Source organism: Halichoerus grypus, chromosome 5, assembly GCF_964656455.1.
Source record: "Halichoerus grypus chromosome 5, mHalGry1.hap1.1, whole genome shotgun sequence".
Classification (NCBI taxonomy): domain Eukaryota; kingdom Metazoa; phylum Chordata; class Mammalia; order Carnivora; family Phocidae; genus Halichoerus; species Halichoerus grypus.
In genome coordinates, this window is record NC_135716.1 from 118,603,659 (window position 1) to 118,631,167 (window position 27,509).

Genomic DNA, 27,509 nt, shown 5'->3' on the forward strand with positions numbered 1-27,509 from the left:
TCTCGTATTAGTTCAGCATCTTTCTCTGAAATCTTTTTGTTCATGAATACCCAAAAAAATAGTCAGGCAAAGGAAAAACCTGGGCATAGAATTGGAAGAACTTCTCCAGAACATTCCAAAGACAGAAAGAGAGGCCTGTCTCCATGAACAGTTCTTCCATCATGGCGCACTGCAACTGAGTTAATTTTTATACCTGTGTTGGGTCCTAAATAGCTAGCCCTTTTGTATTTGTCTCTGTTATGGAGGGAAGAGATGAGGCTTACAGAAGCTCTTCTAAGACTGAAGAGAAAATGTGAGTTATTTTTAAATTTAAAAAAGTTTTTTTTTTTAATCTTTCTTAATATTTTCTACCTCAAATCCCACCACTGGGCCTTCTAGGGTTAACAGACTCCAGGCTAAGGACCCCTAGACCTGTAGTGACAGCCTTCATCATTTTCAGTATGGTCTGCAAATAAGAGAATGCTCACTATCTCATTACAGAAATGAAAAATAAGATTAATTTACAATCTCAGAGAGTTCTCTCCAACATTACTTGCAGGTAAGTAATGATTTCTATCCTCTCATCTTTCAAGACATGTCTAAGAAACGGGGATTTTCCTTGTGTAGAGCCAGGTAAAAATTTACTCGGTCTGATGTTTCATCCAGAGTATTACTCTAGGAAATTGAGTTTCCTTTTGTAACTTTGTTTCCTGAAGCCACACAAGCCTGAGGAAGCCACACAACCAAAGTATGAAGGCAGAAGTAGGCCTTGTCATAGCAGCAGTCTTTCTGGATTGGCGTGCAATCTGGGTATTTATCTCTAACAGTAATTGGAACCCTTTGATATAAAATTTGACATGTAGTTATTATTTATCAATGATAATTATGGCTAACATTTATTGAACACTCACTATTTGCCAGGCCCTTTTCTGAGTGCTTTGTGGTTTTTCCCACAGAATCCTCACAGCAGTCCTGAGAGATGGGCACTACCATTATTCCCATTTTATAGATGGAGAAATTCGCCTCCACATGCAGAGCTAATAGGTGGCAGAACAAAGGTTCACCCCCTATGCTGCCTGATTCCAGAGCCCAGAGCCCATCCTCTCAGCCACCTGCCCACCCTCCACACGACAGCCACCTTCCTATCTTCTTGTGCAGTTATCTTGGACATGGATCTCCGCACCACACTGTGCTTTCTACACCATAGGGTTCTGGCACCTACTTTTGATTTCTCTGCCTGCAGAACTGGGGGAAGTCTTATTGAGGAGAACAGCCTCATTTCTGGTCTGGACCCGTTATCCGTTCTGTCAGGTCCTGCCCAGAGACTCTCGGGCATCCCACACCTCTGTTGTTCCATGCTGCTCCGTCCTCAGATGCTTATGTCCTTTTTCTTCTGACTTATTACCCAGTAAATGTGATTACTCAAGCTCTGCTCTGGGGGCAAGGCCTGGTCGGGGGCTCGCTGAGGAAGGCTGACCTCTCCTGCACGCGGCACGCAGGAGCTCCATGATGGCCGCGCTGTGTGGAGTGCTCAGTCTTGTTAGCAACGTGAGCACTTTGTGCTGCGTCCCTGACTCTCTCTACACTCAGTTCTGCCCTTCCCAGGCCTTTATTCTCCAGTCGGCTGTGCCTGTGATCTCCGGGCTGTGGCGATCAGAGAGCTGATGGTGCCTTCCCCACTTTCCCAGGAAGAGGAACTTCCTGCTCAGGGTTTGAGCTGACGTGGCGATTCTGTATTGAAATCTTCGGGGTATTTTCATTAACTATTCCATGTCCCCACACAAGAAGTGGAGGTGATGGTGCACCATTCATTCAGCCATGCCATATTTGTTAAGCACCTATTCATGTACTAGGCACTGCGCTGAGCCCTGGGGTTGCCATGACGACTAAGATAGAATGGTTCCTGCTTCCATAGTCGCCCATTTTTTAACAAATCAGACACATGATGAGGCAATTGCAACATAATTTGATAAAGGCTCTGCTAAGGCAGTAACTCTTTCCAGAGCACATGGAAGAGGCACCTACTCCAGCCCTGAAGAAGTGGCATCTGAGACCTGAAGGGTGACTAGAAGAAGTTCGGCAGGTGAAGGGGTTGGTAGTTGGGCGGAAGGAAGAGAAAAGGTGCCCAAGGAAGAAGGAATAGCATATTCAAAGGCCTACGGGCAGAGAAAGCATACAGAGCCTGGGCAAGCCCAGTGAGCTCAGGAGAGCTGAAGCAGAGTTTGAAATAGGCTGTGGCAAGACAGGCAGTTGGAGAGGTGAGCGGGGTTGGGGACCTAAAGGGTGGCTGTCATTGAATCTTTCTATGTATCATGTAGGAACCACTTGCTTTCGCAGACTGAGCTACTGTAGCTTGGGTATTTAGCGGCAGGGCATAGGACTGAGGGGTCACATTTGTTGAGTCCTGCTGTGTCTTGCAGCTGATGGACGATCTTGGAGACCTTTGGTTCTGGCCCCTCATCCATGCCGTCCAGGGGCCCCAGGCCAGCCAAGTGCCTCCGTCCCCCTGGTGGAATCCCTGTGGCTCAAAAGTCACGTCAGAGTCTTCCTCCGACTGCCGCCAGCAGTGCTCTCTCCTCTAAAAACTGGTGTCTTCACTCAAAGTCCCTCTTGCCATCCCTGCCGCTGCTGTGCCCACAGCCGGGCCTGACGTGGCCACTGTAGTTGGGGTGGCCCTCACGGCTCCGCGAGGTACTAGGAACTGAGCCGGGATGTTCACACTCACCGGCAACTCCTACAAGTAGGGGTGGTTATCTCCGTTTGTACAGCCGGGGAAACTGAGGGCTCAGAGCCAACAAATTATTTGTTGCAACCACAGAGCTATAAATGGCAAGACGGAATTTGGACCTGGTCTGATTCCAAAGCCCCTGCAACCACAAGCGGTGACTCTTTCCTTGTCCGTATTATCATTCTTATTAAGATCCTTTAAGTCCACTCTTTGCGTTGTCTTATTGATCCTGTTCTTGAAGATGAGTCCCTCCAAAACTGGGTCAGAGGCTTTTGAGGGACCTTTTCAAGAGTCGTCCATTGAATCAGCAGCATGTCCTAGCAGGCTCTGTCCCTGAGATTTAAGCCCGCCTCTCATACTTCACGATTCCTCCCCGGGGACCTGGTGATGCTTTACGTAAGCAGAATTTGGGGCCGCCGTCAGCAGATTGCCTGTGTGCCATTAGCAGGGGAGGTTCCTTTGTGACCCTCCCCAGACTCTCACTGCATGTTGTTTCTGATTTACTTTTATTTTTGTCACTTTGCTTTCGTTACCATTTTAATGTTCAATTTTGACGCTAACTAAAATAGGGTTTTCTGCCCCTCTGCTCCCTCCTGTCTCTTCTCTCAAACACCAGTAAAGCCCAGGGACGACTCTTCTGAATCCTAGCAGTGGGGATGGATGCATTCGCTAGCGAGAGCTCCGGCTCCAGATAAGGCTACTAATCAATCAGTCACCAGGCTTTTATTAAGTGTCTCTTCGCTAAAAGCATAGCTGTCCCTGCAGCCAGATGGCCCTGGCTCTGCCCTCCTGAAGGTAATCTGGACCCTGTCACTAATTACTCTTCTTCCCGGCAGCAAGTAGAAGAAGCAATTTTCAAATTGTTTTTATTGATCACACGGCATTTTCTCCAGAATATCACTCAGTATAAAAAAGAGGATATAATTATTTTCAGTTAACATAGTCAAAACATGTTAATAGAAGAAGGGCAGTCTACATAGTGGTTCGGAGGACAAAATCTGGAGTCAACAGATCTGAGTAGGAATCCTTGGCTCTATCCTTCACTAGCTATGTGGAGTAGGGCAGGTCACTTAAACTCTTTGAACCTCAGTTTCTCCCTCTGTAAAATGGGAATAATACGAGTTTATAGAGCTGTTACAAGGATTAAGTTAGCAGGAATTAAATAAAACAGAGTAAATAGTTCGGTCCAGGAGATACTGTTATTGTTATCATTAGTTATTATGATCAAGAATGCCCTCTACCTGTCTGTCTTCAGGCTAGCTGGATATATTTTCATCTGTTTCTCATAATTCTCTTTTCTCCGTTAAAGTTCCCATTTTTCTTCAAAGGTCGGATATAGTCTTGCTTTCATGAATACTCTTAACTCTCACCTTTTATAATTATGTGATTAAATCAAGGCTTGAAGAGCTTGGAGTTGACTTTTTGCTTTCGTTTAGGTTTCTTCAATAAGAGGACTGTGTTTTTGTTGTAGAATGATGAGGTGGAGTTCGTCCGAACTGGCTATGGGAAGGATATGGTAAGAGTTCTTCATATTCAGCGAGATGGAAAATACCACAACATTAAAGAGGTGGCAACTTCAGTGCAACTTACTCTGAGCTCCAAAAAAGATTACGTGCATGGAGATAATTCAGACATCATCCCCACAGACACCATCAAGAACACGGTTCATGTCTTGGCAAAGTTTAAAGGGGTAGGTGTCACTCCTCTTAGACGCTGCCTCTCCTGATGCAGAACTCACTGTACTATAACTTGAGGGTATTATTTGCTTGCTGCAAGTTCCCTTTATTTTTTAATCCTATTTTTACATTTAAGCCACTAATTTTTTAAATTTCTATTCTAAAATTCTCAGCCTTACAGAAAAGCTTTTTTTTTCTCTTTTTTCTTTTTCTTCTTCTTAACCTCACTTCTCTTTTTTGGTTCTCAACTTACTACATCTTTTAGGAAGAGAATCCTACCTGACAAATTTACATGTTCTCTCTTAATTAGGATCATTGGCAAATCAAGGTCCCGGGAAGATTTTCAGAATAGGATTTTATACATTTTTGTCATACATTTCTTTGATTCCTCTAGCTAATTTAGAATGGTGTACATTTATAGAAAAAAGTACCATTTCTCTTCCTGGTGTTACTACAGAAGAGAATCTTGAGTATAAGATATATTTTGAAATATATTTGCCCAACTTTTAATGTCTCCCTAATTTTCCCAACTCCATGACCACTTAGTATCTGTATATTGTGGTAAGTGTACTCTTCAAAAGGGTCTTGGAGCTGATAGAATCTGCTATTTTAACACTTCATCTTCCACTTTCTTTAAGTGTGAGTGAAGCTGTGTTGGAGCACTAGCAGATTTCTGGGCAACTCAAGATAATTTCTCTCTCTCTCTCTCTTTTTTTTTTTTGCACGGCATGCAGATGTTATTTATTTATTTATTTATTTTTATTTTATTATGTTATGTTAATCACCATACATGACATCATTAGTTTTTGATGTAGTGTTCCATGATTCATTGTTTGCGTATAACACCCAGTGCTCCATGCAGAACGTGCCCTCTTTAGTACCCATCACCAGGCTAACCCATCCTCCCACCCCCCTCCCCTCGAGAACCCTCAGTTTGTTTCTCGGAGTCCATAGTCTCTCAGGGTTCGTCTCCCCCTCTGATTTCCCCCCCTTCATTTTTCCCTCCCTACTATCTTCTTCTTTTTTTTTTTTTAACATATAACGTATTATTTGTTTCAGAGGTACAGGTCTGTGATTCATCAGTCTTACACAATTCACAGTGCTCACCATAGCACATACCCTCCCCAATGTCTATCACCCAGCCACCCCATCCCTCCCACCCCCCACCACTCCAGCAACACTCAGTTTGTTTCCTGAGATTAAGAATTCCTCATATCAGTGAGATCATATGATACATGTCTTTCTCTGATTGACTTATTTCGCTCAGCAAGATAATTTTCCTATTTGCTAAGAAGTCTAAAAAGACAAGACATGTAGACTGGAAAACTTCTGTTCTCATGCTTTTGCATGAATCCACACTCAGAATGCATGAAACGAACAGATTAATTGAAATATAATTTCTGCAAGGCCTTCCTCCCTGCTGAACCTTTCTCTTGCTAATCAGAGTGGCCCAGCAAGCATAAACATGGCTATGGACACAAACAATGAATCACGGAGCACTACATCAAAAACTAATGATGTACTGCATGGTGACTAACATAACATGATAAAAAAAAACCAAACATGACTATGGACAAAGGCATTGCTCTCTTGAAAAATTAAATTGAAAATAGGCTTTCTTCCTGAGCTATAGAAGAGGGCCAGGTAACACAGATGCTTGTATTTCCCGCACTGTGTGAGAGACGCAGAAAAGTGATGGAATGGACCTGGATATTAAAAACAGCTAGAATTTATTCATTATATATAGAATGACCATATAATTTCTTATCCAAACCAAGACACTTTTTTCTTTTGATTTTTTTTTAAATTGAGGTATAATTGGCATAAAACTTTATATTAGTTTCAAGTGTACCACATAATGATTTGATAGTTGTATATATGGTGAAATAAATGTTTATTTCTTGAGATGAGAACTTTTAAGATTTATTCTCTTAGCTACTTTCAAATAGGCAATACAGTATTATTAACTGTATTTGCTGTGCTGTTCATTATATCCCCATGACTTATGTATTTTATAACTGGAAGGTTGTACTTTTTGACTCTCTTCACCCATTTTGCTCACCCCCTCTCCCCTGGCAAATAGTATTCTGTTATCTATATCTATGAGCTTGATTTTTTTCTGTTTGTTTTTGTTTTGTTTAGATTCCACATATAAGTGAGAACATATGGTATTTGTTTTTTCCTGACTTATTTCACTTAGCATAATGCCATCAAGGTTCATCTATGATCTATGTTATCACAAATACAAAGATTTCATTTTTTATAGCTGAATAATATTCCATTATATATATATAAAATATACACCATATATATACCATATAAATATGGTATAAATAATAAATATAAACCATAAATATAAATAAATAAATATATATGTATATACACACCACATTTTCTTTATCCATTTATCCACTGATGGACACTTAAATTGTTTCCATATTTTAGCTACTGTAAATAATGCTGCAATGAGCATACATCTTTTTGAGTTAGTATTTTTGTTTTCTAAACTAGGACACTTCTGAGAGTGAAATAAGATGCTAAAGAGGCATAAAACAGAACTATCCTGGGGAAACCTGTACAAATAGTCCACCTTAGGCACAGACATAAATCATCTGTAGACTGTGCTAAGACCATAGCCCATTGTCTAAAGATTATTATGAATAATTTGTATGAAAGTAGGGAGCTGCTTTATGGGGTGGAGAGCTGGGGATGGTCCATAGAAGGCCTGTTTGCAAAGCAAAAAAGCAGAAGTGGTCCTACATTAATGTTTTTCCTTGGGAGACTGGGAGGCCCATTGGCCAATGTCATAAAGACACCAGAGCGTTTTGGAGTATACTGTGGTACTGTAGTTGGTGTGGGTGATGACTGAGCTCACCGTAAGGAGAATCTAAATGTTAAGTTTCATTTTGCTCATTCACTGACACATTTCTTCCTGCAAAACAGGTTTCTTTTAAAAACAGGATAGTCTCACCTGGTAATGGTGATCTATTAACTACACTTAGGAGACCTTGTGAAAAATCGAGATAAGGACCAATTCACCTCTCCAGAGTCTTTCAAAATCTATATTTCTCTGGTTCTAAAAAACATTTGAACAGGAAACAGAACTCCATGGGTATTTAAAAATTATTTTTAAATGAGGCAGTTGTTTCTGGTCACTAGCATTTTGTTTCCTTTTACAGATCAAAAGCATAGAAACTTTTGCAATGAACATCTGTGAGCATTTTCTTTCTTCTTTTAACCATGTCATCCGAGCTCAAGTCTATGTGGAAGAAGTCCCTTGGAAGCGTTTTGAAAAGGTTACCTCAGTTATTTGTGCTCTCAGCTTAATTAAAGAAATTGGCTTTATGACATATACTGAAATTTTACTGAAAACAATTTTTTTTTCTAATTTTCAGAATGGAGTTAAGCATGTCCATGCATTTATTCACACTCCCACTGGAACGCACTTCTGTGAGGTTGAACAGATGAGGGGTGGTGAGAAAATATTTTCATGTTTTGATTCTGCAATAGCAATTTCAGTATTTTATTCTTCTAAACAATTCTGTTTATTAGCATTGAGGAAAACTGTAGAGAATTTTGAAGGCATTTAAATCTGAGATGGAAATGAGCATTGTGACTCTGGAGTACATTTTAAAACTATCTACTTTTTATCCTAGTGTAAAAATGAAATAATACATTTTGCAACAAATCTAGGGGTTGAATAAAGTAGATCATTTTTATCATCTGATTCTGAGGTGAGGGGAAAAAAAGGTCTAGGCTGACAAAACCCCAAGTCTCTGAATTTTCTGACCAGTACTTTTTGTACCATACCATGCTATAATTATAACAATCTTTATAGGAAATAGCCAGTAAATAACAATCGAGTTTCCCTGACATTTTATTTTCATAATGAGACCACTGATATTATTATAATTACTATAGAATGAACCTCATTTAAATAGCAATGACAATTATATAATTCTTTCTATTTACTAAGAAATTTAAAACTTAACTGAGGAACATAATTACAATATGGACCTTGTTAGTACTGATGATTGAACTTAGCAAATATCAAAATTCCCAAAGCTTGTCTCCCACTGCTTGATTGAGATGGTCAGAGCAGAGTTTAATAATTGGCTATGAGTTAGAGTAGAGGACCTCCAAGAACCATGGAGCCAAACGTGGTAGATAGGTCTCTATTCTAATAAAAAATAAACTTCCGGGGCACCTGAGTGGCTCAGTCGTTAGGCATCTGCCTTCAGCTCAGGTCATGATCCCGGGGTCCTGGGATTGAGCCCTGCATCGGGCTCCCTGCTCCGTGGGAAGCCCGCTTCTCCCTCTCCCACTCCCCCTGCTTGTTGTGTTCCCTCTCTCGCTGTCTCTCTCTCTCTCAAATAAATAAATAAAATCTTAAAAAAAAAAAAAACAACTTCATGATCATCATAAATTGAGAACATGGACTCAACTTTTTCCCTTTTCAATTATTCTTCACTTTCGTCTCCTCTCCCTTTTCTCTCCTCTCCTCTCCTTCCCTTCCTTTCCTTTGCTGTATCTCCTTCTCTTTCTTCTCTAGCTCTCTTCAGCAAGAATTGGAGGTAGCATCTCAGAAATGTCAGAAATATTATAAAGTTAATAAAATATAAGTCCCTTTGGAGTTCTATTGGATAATGCCTTCCCTTAGAAAGTTCTATTGTATTAGCTGTGGTTTAATAATTTTCGCTATCTGTATTAAATTCCAGGCACAGCCAGAGCCTTCTCAGTGTTTAATTAACAGTTGTGTAATTATTGTCCTATAAAGGAGACTGAATAACTAGTTGTTAAAATAAGTTGAAAAGATAATGATTTTTTAATCCCCCAAATGCTTAGCCATGTGACATATTGACTTGCTGACTGAGCCGTGAGTTAGTTGAAATGTAACTTTCCTTCCTTCCTTCCTTCCTTCCTCCCTCCCTCCATTCCATTCTTCCTTCCTTCCTTCCTTCCTGCTTTCCTTCCTTCCTTCTTTCCTTTTGTATGTGACTTTGGGAGAGAAAGAGAAAGAAATGTTTCCTGCCTCCCCAAGCCAGTGTTTTCTTACCCAAACCACACTGACTAGCCTCATAAAATTATAAACTCTAAACTGGCATTGTCCAGCAGAAATATAATGCAAGCTACATATGTAATATTAAAATTTTCTAGTAGTCACATTAGGAAAGAAAAAAGAAATTAATTTTAATAATATATTTTCTTTAATCCAATATATCCACAGTGCCCCTTATATATGTTATAAATATCAATTACTAATGAAATATTTCACATTCTTTTTAAAAACTTAAGTCTTTGAAATCCTGTGTGTATTTTATATTTATAGGCCATCTCAGTTCACACTTCCCATATTCCAAGTGCTTAAGAGCCACGTGGGGCTAGCAGCTACCATATTGATTAGCACAGCTCTAAACCAAATCATAAGTGATTTTGCAATATTTAGTATATCCCTCTTTTGACTTTCAGGTATGTAAAATAATAGTAGGGGCTAGAATTAGATTTGGGGAGAGCTAACTAAAAAATGAGAACATGAATGAAATATGCTTATGTCATTCATTGAAATACTATTCATTCAACAATTGGATTTTGAGGACTTTTTACGTATCCTAGGGCTGTAAATTCAGAGGTGAAAAAGACATTGCTTGGCCCTAGTGAGTTTACAGTGGATGAATAGCAGGAGATAGACTTATAAAAAGATTTATTGCAATATCAGGGGCTAAAAATCACAATGAAGGAATCAAAGTTATGCGAGGGAGGCAAAGAGGTGCAAAAACCTAACTCTTCCCAGGGTAGTCTGGAAGCCTTGACAGGGGAGGAGGAAATATTCCAATTGACTTTTGAAAAATGATTCAGGATGTGCTGGGCATAGAAGGGGAAAGAAAATCACAGGTGGGAGAAATAGAATGTACGTGGGTAGGACCTATGCAGGAGTGGAAGAGGAAAACTAAAGTATCTTGGACATCTGCCTTCTGCTGACCACCATCCTGGGCAAGTAATTTTTGTTTAAAGGGCAAAGCATTTGAGAAATAGTAGCAAGTTTAAAAGGTCTAGTTCTTAGAATGTAAAGAGCTGAGATGAAAATGAAGAGATTGATTTGGGCTGGATTTGGAAGGGCCTCGTGTAGCATGCTAGCAAGACTGGTCAAATTGGAGGCAGTTGTGCATGGTGGTAAAGCCATAGGTGTTGGAATCCGACTACATTGTATTTGAATTTGAGCTCCACTACTTAATAACTTTGTGACTATGAGAAAGTTACTTATGCTGCCTCATTGGTTTTCATTTGTAAGATGATGATAACAGTGTTCACCTCAATGGCCCAAAGAATTAAAGAAGATAAATATTAATATAAAGCATTTTAGCACAGTACCTGGCACATAGGAAACACTCCTTAAATGAAAGCTACTAGTATTATTATTTAGGATGGCCATAGAGACCCAGGAAAGGTCTTTGTGTGTGTGTGCATGTGTGTACCATTCAGTAATTCTGACCAAGGTTACCGTGCACTGCCTGGAGGAAACAGGCAGTAGTGAGAAATTTGGGATCTTGTTGCAGAGATGGAGAAATGATGGAGTCGGATCTCAGGCAGTGAGAAGTAGAGATGGAGAGGGCATTATGTGAGGCATTTCTGAAGGGTACTGAATGGGTGTGAGGGGTTGGGTAGGGGTGGAAGGTACAGAGAAGGAGAGGTTAAAGTTGCCCTAAAGCTGGGGGCTCGCAGGAACTGACTGAGGAGAACACATATGATTAAAAAGTGTTCAGGGGGAAGCTGGTGAATGAGGGGAATATGGGATCGAGGTAGATTTGGAGACCATCAACAGACTGCTGGTGGGTGATGCTGTGGGCAAGAAGGAGCCATTTCAGGAAAACACTTGAAAGGAGAGGAGGAAAGTGAGGGGACTGGGGGAAATTCCCCAATTTATGGGTTGGGCAGTCTGAAAAGTCAGACAGAAGAAAGGACAGAGAGAGAGAAGGAAGATTGGAGAGAGTGGTGTCATGGAATTTAAAGAAAAATACATTTCAAGAAATCAGGGACCGTATTAGGATAACAGGATACATAACACACAGGTTCATATGTAGTGGCTCCCTACAAGAAGCTCACTGCTTTTTGTAAAAGTCCGGTTCAGTATGTGTGTGTGTGTGTGTGCGCGTGTGCGCATGCCCGTGCGTGTGTGTGTTGGGGTGATGCTCTGCTCCAGGAAGTTATTCAGGAACCCAGGTTGATGCAACCTTACATTTTTTAATCGTTACTTTTTGGGGTCACCTTGAGAGCAGATCCCCTTACCAGACAACCAGGAGAAGAAAAGAGCTTGGAGGAGCAAAAGGAGGAGGCAAAACCCCTCAAGCATAACACCAGGCCTGAGACGATTGCACAGCACTTGTACTGGAGAGAACCCAATCACACAGCCACACCCAACTGCAATGGAGGCTGGGAAATGTAGTCTACCCAGGTACCCAGGAGGAAGAGGAAACAGATTTAGTAAACAGCAAGCAGTGTTTGCCATGGGAAAGTTCAGAAGTTTGGATTGAAAGAAGACTGAAGAATAAGTGTGCAGTTTGGCAAATGGGTCACTGGTGACTTCCAAAAGAATATTTTAGCAGGGCCTGGACGTGCAAATGGAGTGGCCAAGTTTAGGCTCTGCTGATCATAAGAAGAAAACCGTCTGCTCTTTACACCCTTGTTCTTTCCAGGAATTACCGGAAGCTCTCATCAGCCTGAATTCTAGTCACCTGGTTGCTGCAGAATGGAAAAACTAGTCACCATAATAAGGCGAAAGCTTTTTCTTTCTGCGGAAAACCGCAACGCTTCAGGCTACTCCAGTCGTTATGGTGGTGTTCCCAGAAGCCCCAGCTTGACTCATCTAGAGTCCAGCGTCCCTCTGAATATCATGCAGGGCTGGCAGGGATCAGGGTAGGGGAAGAGGGATCTGTTGCCTTAAGTGTATGCAGTATGTGTGTGGACGCGTATATGAGTATGTGTATTTGCCAGTGTTGTGTACATAAAAATGACATTTGTACTCTGTCCCTCTTTGGAAAATAAGGATCCATGATCTTAGGGTAGCAAAGTTTAATTCTTAATTTGCTTATTATCCAAGAGCTAAAACTGCAGGTATTTTGAGGTAAGTCAATGAACAAGCATTATCATAAGAAATGCCCTTGCATAGGCTTAACTGAAGAAAATAATCGGTATCTAGCCCCGCCCTTCCATACCCCAATTCTCATGGCAAAGACTGTTGTTACAAACTTGTAAGTAAGGCTTTTGGTGAGGGACTAGCTAGTTGGGGAGAATTCTGCCCACTGAAACACATGCACTTAATCACACATTCAGCCATGCAACTCCCAATAGGGACTCTTCCCAGCAGGATATGTAACTAATGGACTGGATTCTTTCTTATCAATTGAACACACATTTATAGAAAGCCTACTGAATCTCGAGCACCATTTTAGGCCCTAGAATTGCTGTAAAACTCCCATTACACTATTTTCCTAGCGGATCTTTGAAAGCTACATTAAGTGTACTTTTACCTGTTTCAAAGTCTGTTAGTTACAAGGGAGAATCTGGAAGAGAGAGAGAAATTTGTTCACCCAAAGGGATGACAACTGTTATGTTTGTGACTTGCCAAACTCTGAGAGAAGAGCTAGGCTCTGCACGTGTGATGCAAGTCATTGGTTCAGGCATTCTAAGGAACCTGGATCCTACAAACTCTTTCTCTTATGTGTCTCCCTGAACGACAAGCGTAGCCAAGTCTTGAAGTTGCTGAGATGGTTGAGTCACTAATTTGGACTAAATTGCCCCCCAGACCTCTGCAGTATTTGATTTATAACTCACAATTCTTTAAGAATCAAATTCCTCCCAATCTGACAGTAAGTATAAAAATTCAGCTAAAGCATAGCTAAGTAGAGGAATGGTAGATGGAGAAGACATGTCAACTAAGAGATACTGTCTTCTGGAAGTAAAAAAAAAAAAAAAAAATCTATTGACATGGAGACCAGTGGGGCCTTGGAGGTGGTCTTAAGGAAGGGGGGTGATGAAACTGAAGTCCTAGAGGAGAGTAATTTCAGAGGCTCAGCAGGCAGAAGAAGTGAGAGGGAGGAAGTAGGAGACTCAGGACAGAGACGGCCCATTGCCAAGAAGGCTGTGTATGTCCTTTTTGATATCACGACAGAAACACTCTTCAGTTTCTCCAAAAGATGAATTTTTAGTACACACAAGTTTTTTAAAATCATCTCGATCACAACCTCATTGTACAAAAGCCCAGTTAACTTCCTTCCACCTGGCTGACGCCATCTTTCCCCATCCAGAGTTGCACGGAGGTACCTTGCACTCTCCCTGCATGAGTGAAATGGACTCTCAAAGACAAATGATATTTAATCTTCACTTTCTCTAGCACTTCACAAGTTTGAGGTTTTTCTACTAGAATGATTTAATATAGTTTTAAAATATCCTCCTTTTAGCTATTTGTGTCCTTTTTGGAGGTGTTAAACATGGAAGCAATTATCCTCTTCATGACAGGATTTTTTTTTTCTTGGCTCAATAAAGCTTTGTGCTTTGTGACACCTGATGCGTAGGTAAGGAATTGGGCTTATTTTCTATTAATTTGCAGTGAGTTTCTTTCCCTTAGAGAGCTAAGGGGTAGGATGTATGCTTCTTTGAGAGATAAACCACAATCTGTTAAGTGTGTAGGAGGACACTAAAAGCTAGCAAAGATTATGTTCTAGCAAAGTAAAATGTGAAAAATCTTCTTTTGCATTACTCTATAACCAAGGCAAAAAAAAAAAAGGAAAAAAAGCTGATTAAGTGGTTTCATGACAAGTAACCCAGAAAAGGACAATCCTTTTGGTTGAATTAATTCTGTTAGTATAAATTGGAATTGTTTTTAGCCTGTGTGAGGCAACATATTTTTAGTTGATGGGTCCATGAATTTGAAAGGCTCAGGTTCGTACCAGTGTTCAGAAAACTGGGGCACCGCCAACAGAGAAGATAAAATAAGCTCTTTGATTTCATCCAGAGTGTCTAATGTGTGCCAAGGAAGAAAAATTTTTCACATTAAAAGAGAATAGGGGTTTTTTGTTGTTGTTTCTTCATAGAATGATGAGTGCACCAGAGTAGATGGTTCGTGTTCTGCCAAAACTGTGGCAGTGGTTAATTGTCTTCGGGAACATAAAACATTTTATTCTATGTGAAACTGAGGCCAGAACACATTAGAAAATTCAACTTTTTTCTTCATTTTCAGATTCTAGCCAGAAAATAGATCATTTAAAATTTGCCTAGCAGAACTGACACTCCTCAGAGATCAATAAATCTCATCGCAGGGTTGGAGGTAGATAGCGATGGCATGTCAGAAGTAGTTTTCAGAACCCAATGAGCCTTTGTGAAACATGGGAAACATTCACAGGTAGTTAAAGTGATAAGAAAAAGTCAATTATTGCAAAACCATGATAACTTTTAGAAAGCATTTTCTGTGGGGCAGCCATTCTAATAAGTACTTTACAGATATTATCTCAGACATCTATCAATTACAGGAAATAGGTATGGTGATCATCTCCATTTTCAAGATGAGAAACTCAAGTAGAGAGGGATTAAGTATTTTCTGAGGGGAATAGTGCTCATAAATAGAGGAGGAGAGGCACAGAAAGCACCAAGATTTGAATTCAGGAAATCTTGAGTCCCAAGGCCTCAACTCAACTACTATGCAACAACACTGCACCCGGGAATCCTTTTATGACTAAGACCATTGGAGGAGCCAATGTCTTATTGGCTTACTTGGATGTTGGTGATAAAGGCCAGCTGTATAGGAAAAGATAAAATAGGTAAAATTTGCCTTTGGTTCTCATTGACTTTATCCCCACTCAAGGATTCCCACTGCTTGTTCTAACCTCATTCCTTATTGCAAACCTACATTTCATTTCTATAGGATTTTTTTTTTTTTTTTAGAAGGGATAACTGTTGGAAGTAGGTTATATTGGTTTATGGGCTTAAGAAGTCACTCCTTTATGGGGTCTTTGTATTTCAGTAGGAAATTTTTAAGGAATAAAAAGTTTTCCAGACACAGGGGCCATTTCTAAAAGTGATGCTTCAGTTTCTGTTTCAGATCAATGGAGATGGTATTTTTCAGGCTGGGGATTCTGTCTGAGGCTCTCAAAGAACATTGTGGAAGTGAAGGTGGCAGCCTTCTTGTCTCCTGGAAAGGCCTCTTACTGTAAAAAAAATCAGGAGAGTTAAAGGAAGGGGAAAACATCATGGGGATGGGGAAGGGGATCCAAAAAGGAGGAAATAATGAAGTGCTGAGTTCAAATTCCACCCCTGCCAGTTTTTAGCCACGTGACTATGGGCAAATGACTGAAAGTCTCCTGTATAAAAATGCTTAATAGAATTGCGAGGATTAAGTAAAATAAAGACTGAAAAAGGCAGCAACTAAATGCTTGCCAATAGTCCGGATGTTCTCAGCTAATGGCGATGTCCTCTGCCTCCCCTGCCATGCTGTCTATTATAGTTTGGTGGGTGTGATCAGGAAGGGAAATGGTAAAGATTGATGGAAGAGAACTGTCTAGAAAAAAAAGAGACTAAGCTGTGAAATATTTATTCTTTGATGTGCATCAATCTTGTTGCATACATTCACTCATTCATTCAATAGATACTTATTGATTGCTTCTACAATCCTCTTGGATTTTAAACTTAGACTCACTTGGATCAGCTCTACACAGCATTTAGAAATGCTGATTTTGCATAACTATGTCTTCATACATCTAAAATCTGTTACATCAAGCCAACTCAAAGCATGCAGTCATTGCTAGTGCCTTTCTCTTGATCATTCTTCAGATGTAGTTTCCAAAGAGAACTTCAGAATGTTAAACAAATATCATTTCAGTTTTGCCTCATTATCCTGGAACACTCTGACCAGAAGACCTTATATAATCAGCTGATCTACCACTAGCCACTGGCCATTGCTATCTTTGGTAGATGTACACGTGTGGCTGGGAAAATATCAAAATACAGTCATTTTTTACCTACTTCTAAACTCCACAGCTCCTGAGTTAACCACAGCAACTTGAGAAGATGTAAACTATTGGGTTATTAAGAGCTGCCCTGGATTTTAATTGAGGATAGAATTATATTCTTGTCCTTCAACTAAAGCCATGTACAACATAGTGATGCCTGATGCCTCTGGCCCTTGAGTTATACACCAAACAAGCCAAGAAAGAGAGATATTAATCAGGCCTAACTTCAAGACTGAAAAGAGATGACCTTAATCATCCTGTCATGGCACCATGCTCCTTGGGGTTTGTACCCAAGTGCGCCCTGAACATCCAGCCTCACCAGCCTGCACAAATAAGTCTATGGTGATGTTAATTCCTGAATTTTTCTGGCCTTGTATTTCTCTCATTACAAAACTGCTGGATCTCTCCAGTCAAACTCTCCCACCTCCTGACAGCCTGGAGGTCTGTTTCACACGTGTTTAGGGAGAAGTTTGCACCCATTGGGTACCACTACTGCTTCACTGGTTCTGCTCAGCATTGGCTGTGCTCATTGTCCCTGCTCTTTGGGAAGAATGATGCTCTCTACAGAACACTGTACTCCGGGATTTCCCAGTATGTCACCTGGTGCCATATTCTATTCAGGCTTCACCAAACTGCTGGAGCTACAGTGTGTTCCACATAGAAAAAGAGAGAATCTTCCCCTCACTAACTCTGTGCCCCACCTGTCCTGGGCCCCGAGCTAGAACTGCCTGGTACACAAGTAAATAGCTTCTTCAGATTATACCTATTATCCCTCCACCTTCCCCATTCACCTCATACTGTCAGGGACCGCAGGAGAGCCTTATCATCCCCTCCATTTTTGCCAACTCTGCCCTCTCTCCCCCAGGTCCCCATGAACCAACTTTGTCCCTTCTCCTTCAGCCCAAACCAAAAGCCATTATGGGTATTCATTTAGGCAGATCTATGCCCTATGGGTCACTGCCTCATCGTCCCAGCCTCTATTTAGGCTGAGCCAGGTCCACAATGCTACCCATTCATGAAGTTGTTTGGTTTCAGTGAGCTCATGACCACAAGAGAACTGAGGGTCTGATGATCACTGGAGCCATCAGCCAGTGTAGATGATCAACATGAGGACTAACTCTCCCTTATCCCATAAAGGCAGTCAGAGTAGCAAACAAAAGAACTGTTCTGGAGGAGCTTACTAATCAGCATGATTATTTGTTGAGTAAAGGAGAGCTCAAAAAGTAGAAGGTATTTGGCCTAGAAGTCACCTATACATGTAGCTGAGAGGAAGGTGTTCATTTCTGTGGGTTTCAACACAACAAGAAGGTTTAGTCTCCGACCTTCAGTTCCTAGGGCTGGAGAAAGGTGGGGAGTCATGGAATCCAGATAGAGAGAAAGGCACACCATCCTCATCACTTGGACTTCAGAGGAGACAGGGAGACAGAAAATATGGGCAGTGAGGTAGTTATTTGTTCAAACAGTGCACCATGTTTTAATGGCCAGGATCCTTAGAGCTAGGTATCAGTAAGAAGACACTATTTTATTACCTTATTCCTTCTTGCGTTTTTACTTAAAACAGGACCTCCAGTCATTCATTCTGGAATCAAAGACCTCAAGGTCTTGAAAACGACCCAGTCTGGATTTGAAGGATTCATCAAGGACCAATTCACCACCCTCCCTGAGGTGAAGGACCGGTGTTTTGCCACCCAAGTATACTGCAAATGGCGCTATCACCAGTGCAGAGACATGGATTTTGATGCTATCTGGTATGAGCTTGTGCTAGGGCCTGGCACCACCTCTGCCCTCTTCCCAGGGGCCCCAAGGTCATAGACTCTTCTATCTGAAAGGGAAACTTAGAGGCCATCCAAGTCAACCTCCCCACTGTTCGGAGTCCCTTCTGTTGGATAGCAGAAAGACAATGCTCTTGATTTAAATTAGTAAATCTGCACTGAAATCCTAGATGCTATTAGCTAAAATGACCTTGAATGGATCACCTAATTTCCCTGACCCTCTGTTTTTCAATTGATTACATCAGTTCTCAAACATTACTGTGTATCAGAATCACCTGGAGGGCTTGTTAGAATGCAGATTACTGGGCCCACCTCCAGAGGCTCTGATTCTGTAGGTCTGGGGTGAGGCCTGAGAACTTACATTTCTAGTAAGCTCCCAGCTGATGCTGATGCTCCTGGCCCAGGAGCCACACTTTAAGAATCACTGTATCAAGCGAGGCTAATGATATTTGGCTTTACTACCTCATAGTAGATGCAGAGAGGGCTACATGAGGATGACCAGCTCACCCCAGTTTGCCAAGGACTTTTCTGATTTTGATACTTAAAAGTCCCATGTCCCAGGAAACCCCTTGGTCATAGGTGAACTGGGACAGCTGGTCACTGTAGGCTAAACTCAAAATGAGACGATATTCACAGAAGCAGTTTATAAATGATAAATGCCTTAACAACGTAAAGGTGTGATTATTATTATAATATCCTTGGCAAGCAGTAATTAGGCCTCTGGACTCTGAGTTTGCTTTTTGACCAGGCATCTCATTCCTCTGCTGAAGTTCTAATTGTTAGAAACGTTACTTTCTGATAAGCTGGAATCTGCCCCCTGGTAGCTTCCTCCTACTGGCGTAGTTTTGCTCTACTCCTTTTATTACGTGATGGGTTTGAAAATGCTTACAGAGAACCTCACCTCAATCTTCTTTTTCCTTTTTTAAGTGTTCCCCATTGGCCGCAGGCTGATGTATTTCTGTTGGAAAGAGCACCAAATTGAACATGGCAGAATCAGGGTCTTAGTTGGGCCTCCCACTAAGGAGAGGGACTTAGTGTGGATCATTTACATTTTAAGATTGCTCATGTCTAAGAGGGTGCCTGGGTGGCTCAGTTGGTTAAGCGACTGCCTTCGGCTCAGGTCATGATCCTGGAGTCCCAGGATTGAGTCCCACATCGGGCTCTTTGCTCAGCAGGGAGTCTGTTTCTCCCTCTGACCCTCCCCCCTCTCATGGGCTCTCTCTCTCTCATTCTCTCTCTCTCTCTCAAATAAATAAATAAAATCTTAAAAAAAAAAAAAGATTGCTCATGTCTAAATTGGGAATAATGATAGTACCTGCCTCAGGTATATTGAGAGAATTCAATGAAGTAATCACATAAAATCCTTAACACGGAGCCTGGCACAGAATAAAACCCCTAAAAATATAATAATGCAAAGAAATGGCCAAGCTGAGCAGTAAGAGCACTAGCGTACTTAGAAGTCCTCTTCATGGGTTCTTCAAATGTGAGGAAGATTTACTCTGGAATGCCCAGTGGACCCTAGTTCCAGATGATGAAGATAGCCTAGTGACAATACTTTTGTTGAATAGGGTGTGTGTGTGTGTGTGTGTGTAGGGAAATCGGAAGTGAGGTGTTTTCAGGAGGAAAGCATTGTAGGATATTAATCTCTTCTAAAACCAGCAATAAAATTGTTTTCTGGGGGGATAGAAGGTCACCACTTCCCTGCTTTATAGTGTATTCCTAAAAGAGCACTCTATGAGTCCTCAGGTCTCTTTTCTGTGTTTTAGGGATACTGTTCGGGACATTGTCCTGGAGAAATTTGCTGGACCCTATGACAAAGGAGAGTACTCACCCTCTGTCCAGAAGACCCTCTATGACATCCAGGTGCACTCTTTGAGCCGGGTTCCTGAGGTATGTTTTGTCACTTGCCATCTTGAAGACTAAGAGAACTTGTTGTGTCTCCCGTCAGCTCTGACAAAGAGTTGAGAGTTAAAATAAGACAGTGGAAGACACATGAAAAATGACATCTGTTGTTGTTCAAAAGCTTGTTATAGCAAGTGAGAAGAGAGCAAAAAATGGAAAAATCTGTCCAACCTGAAAACACAGGCCACTGCTATAGTTCTTTAGGCTTGTTGAAAATTCTGTGGGTCTTTTCAACCTGCCATAATTTAAGCCTCATATCAGGACACTGAAATGCCCTGAATGAGGAATAATTAGGCCAAGGGTCTATGTTTCAGGGTAGCCAGGGAATGAAAGATAGATGCAGACAGATTCCATGCATCCATCCATCCATCTATCCATCTGATGTTATTGGATGGTTATTATATCTCGGTCAACACATGAAGAATACAAAGACAAATTAGACAGGGTGCCTACCCTCAAAGAGTCCATCATTGAGTAAAAGAAAAAAAATAAGTAAATTAATGATGCAGTAGAGCATAGACTATTATGGAAATACAGGGAAAGGCGTCTAACTCAGGTATGGGGCATAGGACCAGCCAGGCTTTCTGAGGGAGAGGTGTTTGGGTTGAGTCTTAAGGGACAAGTAGGGGTTTTCTGGGTTCACACTCAAGGGTGAGGGAGCATGGTAGGTATAGAGAGAAGGAGGCATCATAGAACGGTCATTTGCTGTTGAGGATTGCCATACGTGAAGCTCCATGAGTGAAAGTCTTTCCATGTGCCTAGGGATGAGGCAGGAACCAGATCAGGAGGATCTTTGTGGGCTTGTTTATAGTCTGTACTTTAACTTGAAAGCTCTTGGGAGTCACGGAGGGGTTTAAGCAAGGTGTGGCACTACTGGATTTGCACTCTAGAAAGATCACTCTAAAAAAGGGTGATAAATTAAAAGAACAATAGATTACAGACAAGGAGACCTGTTGGAGGCTTTTGGGAAGCAGAAATCTCGCAAGAAGGACCTGAACTTAGTTCCATGATGGGCTGGAGAGGAAGTGTACCACCCTTAGACCTGGGCAAGAGGGATACCTGCCATGGCTCAGCACTTTCCAAGCCTTTCTCTGGCTATACCTCTCTTCACTGGATGAAGAGTCAATGGGGCCAAAGCAACAAAACCTTCAGGGACCCACACATCCCTTTCTAGATCATTCTCTGAATACTTGCAGCCCAGAATTAACTGCCCAAATAACCCTGAGACTACTTTCAGAAACTGTGCAAACCTCTTCCTCAGATCCATCCTCTGGAGGCAGATTATGCCCTCAGTGTATACACCCTTAGGCCTGAGAGTAGGTGAAGGGGCAGATGTTTGCAGGAGGTAAGGATGAGACTTGACATGTAAGCAAGGGTGTCCACCCATGTGAGTCCAAAAGAGAAGGTGGGGATGGGCCAGGGGCTGGGGTCTGGCTCTTCCCATACTACCACATCCTGGCATGGCATTGTAAGCAGTCAGAGAATTCTAAATTACATCCTGGCCTTCCAGGTTATTATGAAGGTATATTTGTCAAGTTGGAAGGATAGAACATATTTCACTTAAAAGTTTCTTGCTTGATTCATAACTTTATTTTTTAATTTTTTTATTCATAACTTTAAACATCTGGTATGTGGGCCTCCAATTATATTCTTACCCCAGGGCCTGCAAATGTTTGGGACAGGCCTAGAGAGGAGGAAATGGACTGAGGAAGAATTTAAGAGGTTGGCTGGCCAGCACCAGGAGGCCAGGTGGATACCGAAGGTCTCACAGCTTTCTGACCCAAGGAACTCTTACTTTTCTGAGAACAGATTGTGTACTCGGAGGGGAAAAGGGTGGGTCCACCATCTAATAATAGGACTATCAGGAGAAAACTGTCAAGCAGTAGAGGATCACCAGAGGGTGTCTCAGGGACAGAGGTAGAACTTGAGTAATGGGCTACTGGGCAGGTGGGTTGCAGGGGAGGAGTGATAGAGGGAGAGAGATTCGATTGCCCAATGTGATCCATATTACTTCGGATTCCAGATAGAAGACATGGAAATCAGCCTGCCCAACATGCACTACTTTAACATAGACATGTCCAAAATGGGACTGATCAACAAGGAAGAGGTAAGAGAACTTTAAAAATATTTAAAGCATATCCACCCTCCTGCCCCACACCCTTACTTGTCTTTATAAATTTGAGATGATAGTATCGCCAAGCAAAACTCTTCACAGTTGTTGCTTTTGAAGTATTTATAGTTGCCACTGATTAGAGTCCTCTTAGACTCTGGGTCTTTCGGTACCTGAGGCTGGAGTACGCTAGAAGTGGATGAGGGATTGTGGAGGAGGGTTGGAGGCTGCAGGGAGTAAAAGACAAGGCAAGCACAGAGTGTGCCAGAAGAGACAGCTCTGAGATCTACTTCTCCGAAAAGTGCCACCCAAGGTCACGGCTTCATTATTCTTCCATGATGAGGCGACGACAAGAAGAAAAAGATTCTGTTTTCCTTCATCGTCTTTAACTTTGGATTAAGTCGTCAATTTAAGTAGCATATAAACAGAAAATGTCAATAGAGAAATGAGTGCTTGTGTTTCCAATTGCAATTATAGAAAGCGAGATGAGGAAGTGTACTTTTTGAAAGGAAACCTTGTTTTGGAAAAAAACACTTACCTTGACCTGTTTTAAGCCATGACAGAAGGTTAAACCAAGTGGGAGTGTCTGACTCAATAGCCTGAAATAGTAGGGCCTTGGAGATTAGAACTGTCCTTCCCCTCTCAAACCACTTTCAGAATGGTAGCATTTCTCTATTTGATCCATCCTTTCATAGGCTTCTAGAATTTGGAAAACATCATCTTGATAGCTTGTTTTAGTGTGTAGGGGGAGGGACCATCTATCAACGTGGCTCTGCGCCCATAGAATTCTGGGCCTGCTGATCTAGGAGCCTTCTTCTTAGCCACAGTCCTCTGGCCAGTCACCTTGTTTTTGTTCTGCAAATTGTGTTTCTGGGCTGTGTGGGGTTCTGCACCACCACAGCTGCAGGTGGAGGCTGGAGAACAGCACTGGGAAACGAAGGTCATGCTTAGGTGCCTGGGACAGCTGCTAGAGAACTCTGAGTGGCAGAAGAGAGCAACCTTGATCCCAGGTACTGTTCACTCAGCTGAGCAGAGAGGCAACATTGTTTATTGCGGTGGAAGGAAAAGAAAGCATGGCGATTACCAGAATACCATTAATTAGAGTATAAAGTCTTTTTTTTTTAAAGATTTTATTTATTTATTTGACAGAGAGAGACACAGCGAGAGAGGGAACACAAACAGGGGGAGTGGGAGAGGGAGAAGCAGGCTTCCCGCTGAGCAAGGAGCCCGATGCGGGGCTCGATCCCAGGACCCTGGGATCATGACCTGAGCCGGAAGGCAGACGCTTAATGACTGAGCCACCCATAAAGCCTTTTAAAGCAATTACCTTCTAAAGAGCAGGAGAGGGACCTGAAAGTAATCCTGGCCATGTCCACCAAGGTAAAACAAAGAGGCCCCAAACAGAAAAGGGCCAAGTGTCATGACTTGGACAGTGCTTAGCCCAGGAAGCCAGCAGAGAAAGGAGGTCTCCTCAGGGCCCCCAAACACCTCTGGCTTGCACCAATCCCAGCTCAAAAACTTGTTTTCGGCTTGCCGGTTGTGTCTCTATACCCAAGAAGTCAGATTGGCAGCTTCCTCAGCTCCCACCTGAAGAACGGGTGGGGACCCCGAGGCAGGAAGGCCCAGTTCCTTCGGGCCAGGGCTCTGCATGAAGGCACCTGAGAGGCTGAACAAGTTGGCCCAGGTCTGTGTCTGCACTTTGGGGATGGCTGGAGCTGATCTCGGCTACAAAGAGAAGGCAACACATGAAAAGCAGGGAGTCAGGACACACTGACAATGGCAGAGAAGTGACAAATGACAGGGTGGGAAGACAGAACCTCTCTAAATTCACAGCTGTCTGGAGCCATTTAGTATTGGGCTAACAGCCCCGAGGACCTCACATGTTCCTGAGGGCATGGTGGTATTATAGCATTGGACAATGACTGATGTTCAAAGTGAATCATCAAGCAAAAGTCAAATTAGGTTCACCACATTCTATTGAGAAAGCAGGGGGATATATAATGCATTTGAGAAACATTCATATCCCAGTGATTAAAATTTTTCCAAAACTCTTTAATTTTCGGGACCATCAACTCATCTCTCAACTATTGCCAGAAAAATAAGGCATTCCCATACTTGAAATAACTGAATGACTGTAGGGCACATCCATTTGCCTGTTTAGTGAGTTGTTGTTTTTGTTGTTGACTTACTATTGATTCACAGAAAAAAAGAGAGGCCTATTTTAATGCCTCTGAAGTTGCCATGTGGTTTTTCTACAGGTATTGCTACCATTGGACAATCCATATGGCAAAATTACTGGGACAGTCAAGAGGAAACTGGCTTCGAAGCTGTGACATTGTAGCCACCACCACTGGAAGTCTACTCTCAACTGAGGAATTCCTTCAGCCTCTTGTGACGCTGGAAATCATAGCATGTAGCCATGCAAATGTTCAAACTAGAGTGTTGATTTATAGCATTAAGTTTCCTCCTGTAGGAAGGACTTCTTCTACTACTAGCTCAGCGAGGTGTTTTGTGATTAGTAATTATAACATGCGTGGTGGATACAGTTTACTTCACAAATGCTAAGCAGTATGAGAATAGTCATAAGTCAATATTGCCTTTTAGTTGTCTTGTGCCTTCCTATCTTAGAGAAGTTTTAGAATCAATGTATTAAGAAAATAATCATGAATTAATGGATATGCTCTATCAATTAATTTGTGCACAAATTTAAGAGTAAGCATTGTTTTCAACCTACTGATGCTAAAACTTTGCTCTGGGCAATTCAGGTAATGACGAAATCATATTTTGAAAGCTATCACCATTGTGACTTCAATTAGACTGAATATTTGAATTTCTAAGAATGCTCTAGTATATGAATCACTGGGAGCTTATTTCTATTCTAAATGTACTTTTGCAATCTTAATGTATTGGTTTTATGACTTTTACAACTCTTAGAGAATATTTAGTAGACGCTGAAAAAAATATAACTTGTTTTTCTTTGAATAATGCATCACTTTGGCAAAAAGAGCACATTTAATAAATGCTAAGTCAATACACCAATCAATGAATATCCATAGAGAAAGAAGACGAGAGACTCTATAAAAATATCAGTGATGGGGTGTCTGGGTGTCTCAGTTGGTTGAGTTGCCAACTATTGGTTTCAGCTCGGGTCATGGTCTCAGGGTCCTGGGATCGAGTCCTGCATCGGGCTCCATGCTCGGGGAGTCTGCTTCAGTATTCTCTCTCTCCCTATGCCCCTCCCCTTGTTCGCTTGTGCAAGAGGGCTCTCTCTCTCTCTCTCAAATAAATATATACATCTTTAAAAAAATATCAGTGATGATGATTTCTAGATGGTGGGATTAGGAGTGATTTTTTTTTTTTTTTTGACCATGTGCTTTTCTGGATCTTCCAAATATGAAGAGTTATTACTTTTATAATCAGAGAAATAAATATAATTGATGATTTAAAGGTGTACACAGATTTGACTGGTGATTATCTTTATATCAGTTGATTAATACTGCTATTGTATATAGATATATACCATAAAGCTTCATAAACTGTAATTTTAGAAGCCCACGATGAAAACCTGTCCACATGAACATTCTAGATAACCTTCCTCCATTTAAAAAATGTCCATTTGTTAATTTTCTTAAATCTCCATTTTTTATAAATGGTTACATATGAGTGCTTAGTATTGTTTGATAACTCTGCTTCGTTCTCCCCCCTTTCTAGTACTATACCTTAAGCTAGCATGCATAGTGTTTAATTTCACAAACTCACTTCACTCCTGGATCCACCTCCCACTAGCTATATGACAAGTGTCCTCATCTGTAAAATAGAGGTGAGAATAGAATCTCAGAGGTTTTTTGAGGACTAAATGGGTTAATGTCTGTACAGTGCTGTGGTCGTATTTATGCCCGACACACAGAAATTTCTATATGTGTTTGCTAAATGAAATAGCTTGCCTTCTTTTCATGTATTATTAGACCCAAGTAGAAAATCGTCATTGGCCTTTGTGAGTGAGATGGGAGATGGGAGGTCTGAGCGCAGGGAGCCCTAGAAGATGCTGGAGGCCAGGCACAGACTCGTGCCTGCTGGGAAAGAACATGAGATAAGAAGGAAGAAATAATTTGATAAAGAAAGTTTTGTGCCACATTGAATACTCAGGTTACAAAATGTGCTTACAGCATGTCACTTGCATGGCCAAATAGCTGGTACATTTTATTCCTCTGCGGATTTGATGATCCAGTTTGAAGAGCAATTTAGAGTTTAACATGATTTTTTTTTTCTAAAAACAAACAAACAACAAGAACAAAAACTTAATCAGGCCCTTCTTGCTAGATATTCTCTTGGTCATGTAAGTTTTACAAACACTGCAGTTGCTCCTGAGAAGAAATCCGTATTAGAGCAGAATCCTTAGAAATTGGGGCCCATTTTATACACACGTGCGTTTTTTTTCTCCTGAGCTCTTAAAACATTTATTGTAAGGGACTGCACATGAGCTATTAGATGTTATGTCCCAGTGGTGTGGCAGGAAAGCCTGTCGTCTGTGAAATTTTCAAGGACCAGATTCCTATTTTGGGAAGGATGTTTTCTTGTGGTTAAAATCGTAAACTATGTGCTGAAAACCAGGCTGGGGGTTTCACCTGGTTTTGCCAGTGCCCGCAGAGGAGGGGACCAGCCTGAACTGGAAACACCTGTGAGCTCATTCGTATCAAAACGCTTTGTAATTTCGTGAAGGAAGCCTACCTGGACTCTGTGCCAGTTTTTCTGGGAAGCAGGCTTGCTCTCCAGCGCTCTCCCCTGCCTTCCCCCCAAGCATCCCCCAACCCGCTCTCAAGTCGGGGGGGGGGGGGGGGGGGGGGGGGGGGGGTGAGTAATGCAGGTGACTCCAGCCCATTTGCTGCCTGGGAGGCAGTTTGCATGACCTCAAGGGATCAGCTGTCATTTGGGGCTTGTGGTTTTGGCAGCCAGAATTCTAAGACTTGGTCGAAATCCTCTAAATTTCATCTCCCACTTTTCATAAACAGGCTCAGAAAATATGTTCCATTCTTTCTCCTTTTTAGAGTCCGACTTAAGTTCATACCTCTCTTCACTTTCAGTCACCTGCTTTTTCTCCCTTTGTTCCCAATATAATAGAAATCACTCTTTGGAAACAGTGTTTTTCTTGTTTGTTATTGAAACAGAATTTACCTTTTTCAACCACATGCAAGATTTAACTACAGAAATCTGAACTTCCCTCTAACCTCCTAGCCCTCTGTCCAGAAAGAGCATTTTTTTTTTCCCCTTCAGACTTGGGACTGACCAGACTTTGCCTTTTGTAGTCTCTTTTGCAAAACCTTTGTAACTTCTGCTTCCTCGCCT

General features: G+C 41.6%; 1 protein-coding gene across 2 annotated transcripts in view; it reads left to right on the forward strand.

Moving 5' to 3' along the window:
- The window catches only part of LOC118534196 (uricase), a 31,094-nt gene extending 5,423 nt beyond the window's left edge, over nt 1-25,671 (forward strand). The window contains exons 2-9 of one of the 2 annotated variants that reach the window (XM_078071726.1): nt 481-538; nt 4,179-4,397; nt 7,563-7,679; nt 7,779-7,857; nt 17,944-18,130; nt 19,921-20,044; nt 22,080-22,163; nt 24,425-25,671. In XM_078071726.1, coding sequence (XP_077927852.1) covers nt 4,221-4,397; nt 7,563-7,679; nt 7,779-7,857; nt 17,944-18,130; nt 19,921-20,044; nt 22,080-22,163; nt 24,425-24,499 — 843 coding nt within the window. In that variant the 5' untranslated portion in view covers nt 481-538; nt 4,179-4,220 and the 3' untranslated portion in view covers nt 24,500-25,671. The remainder of the gene's footprint in view (nt 1-480; nt 539-4,178; nt 4,398-7,562; nt 7,680-7,778; nt 7,858-17,943; nt 18,131-19,920; nt 20,045-22,079; nt 22,164-24,424) is intronic. The other variant, XM_036089895.2, reaches the window with a different exon arrangement.
- Nucleotides 25,672-27,509: the final 1,838 nt, after the last annotated feature.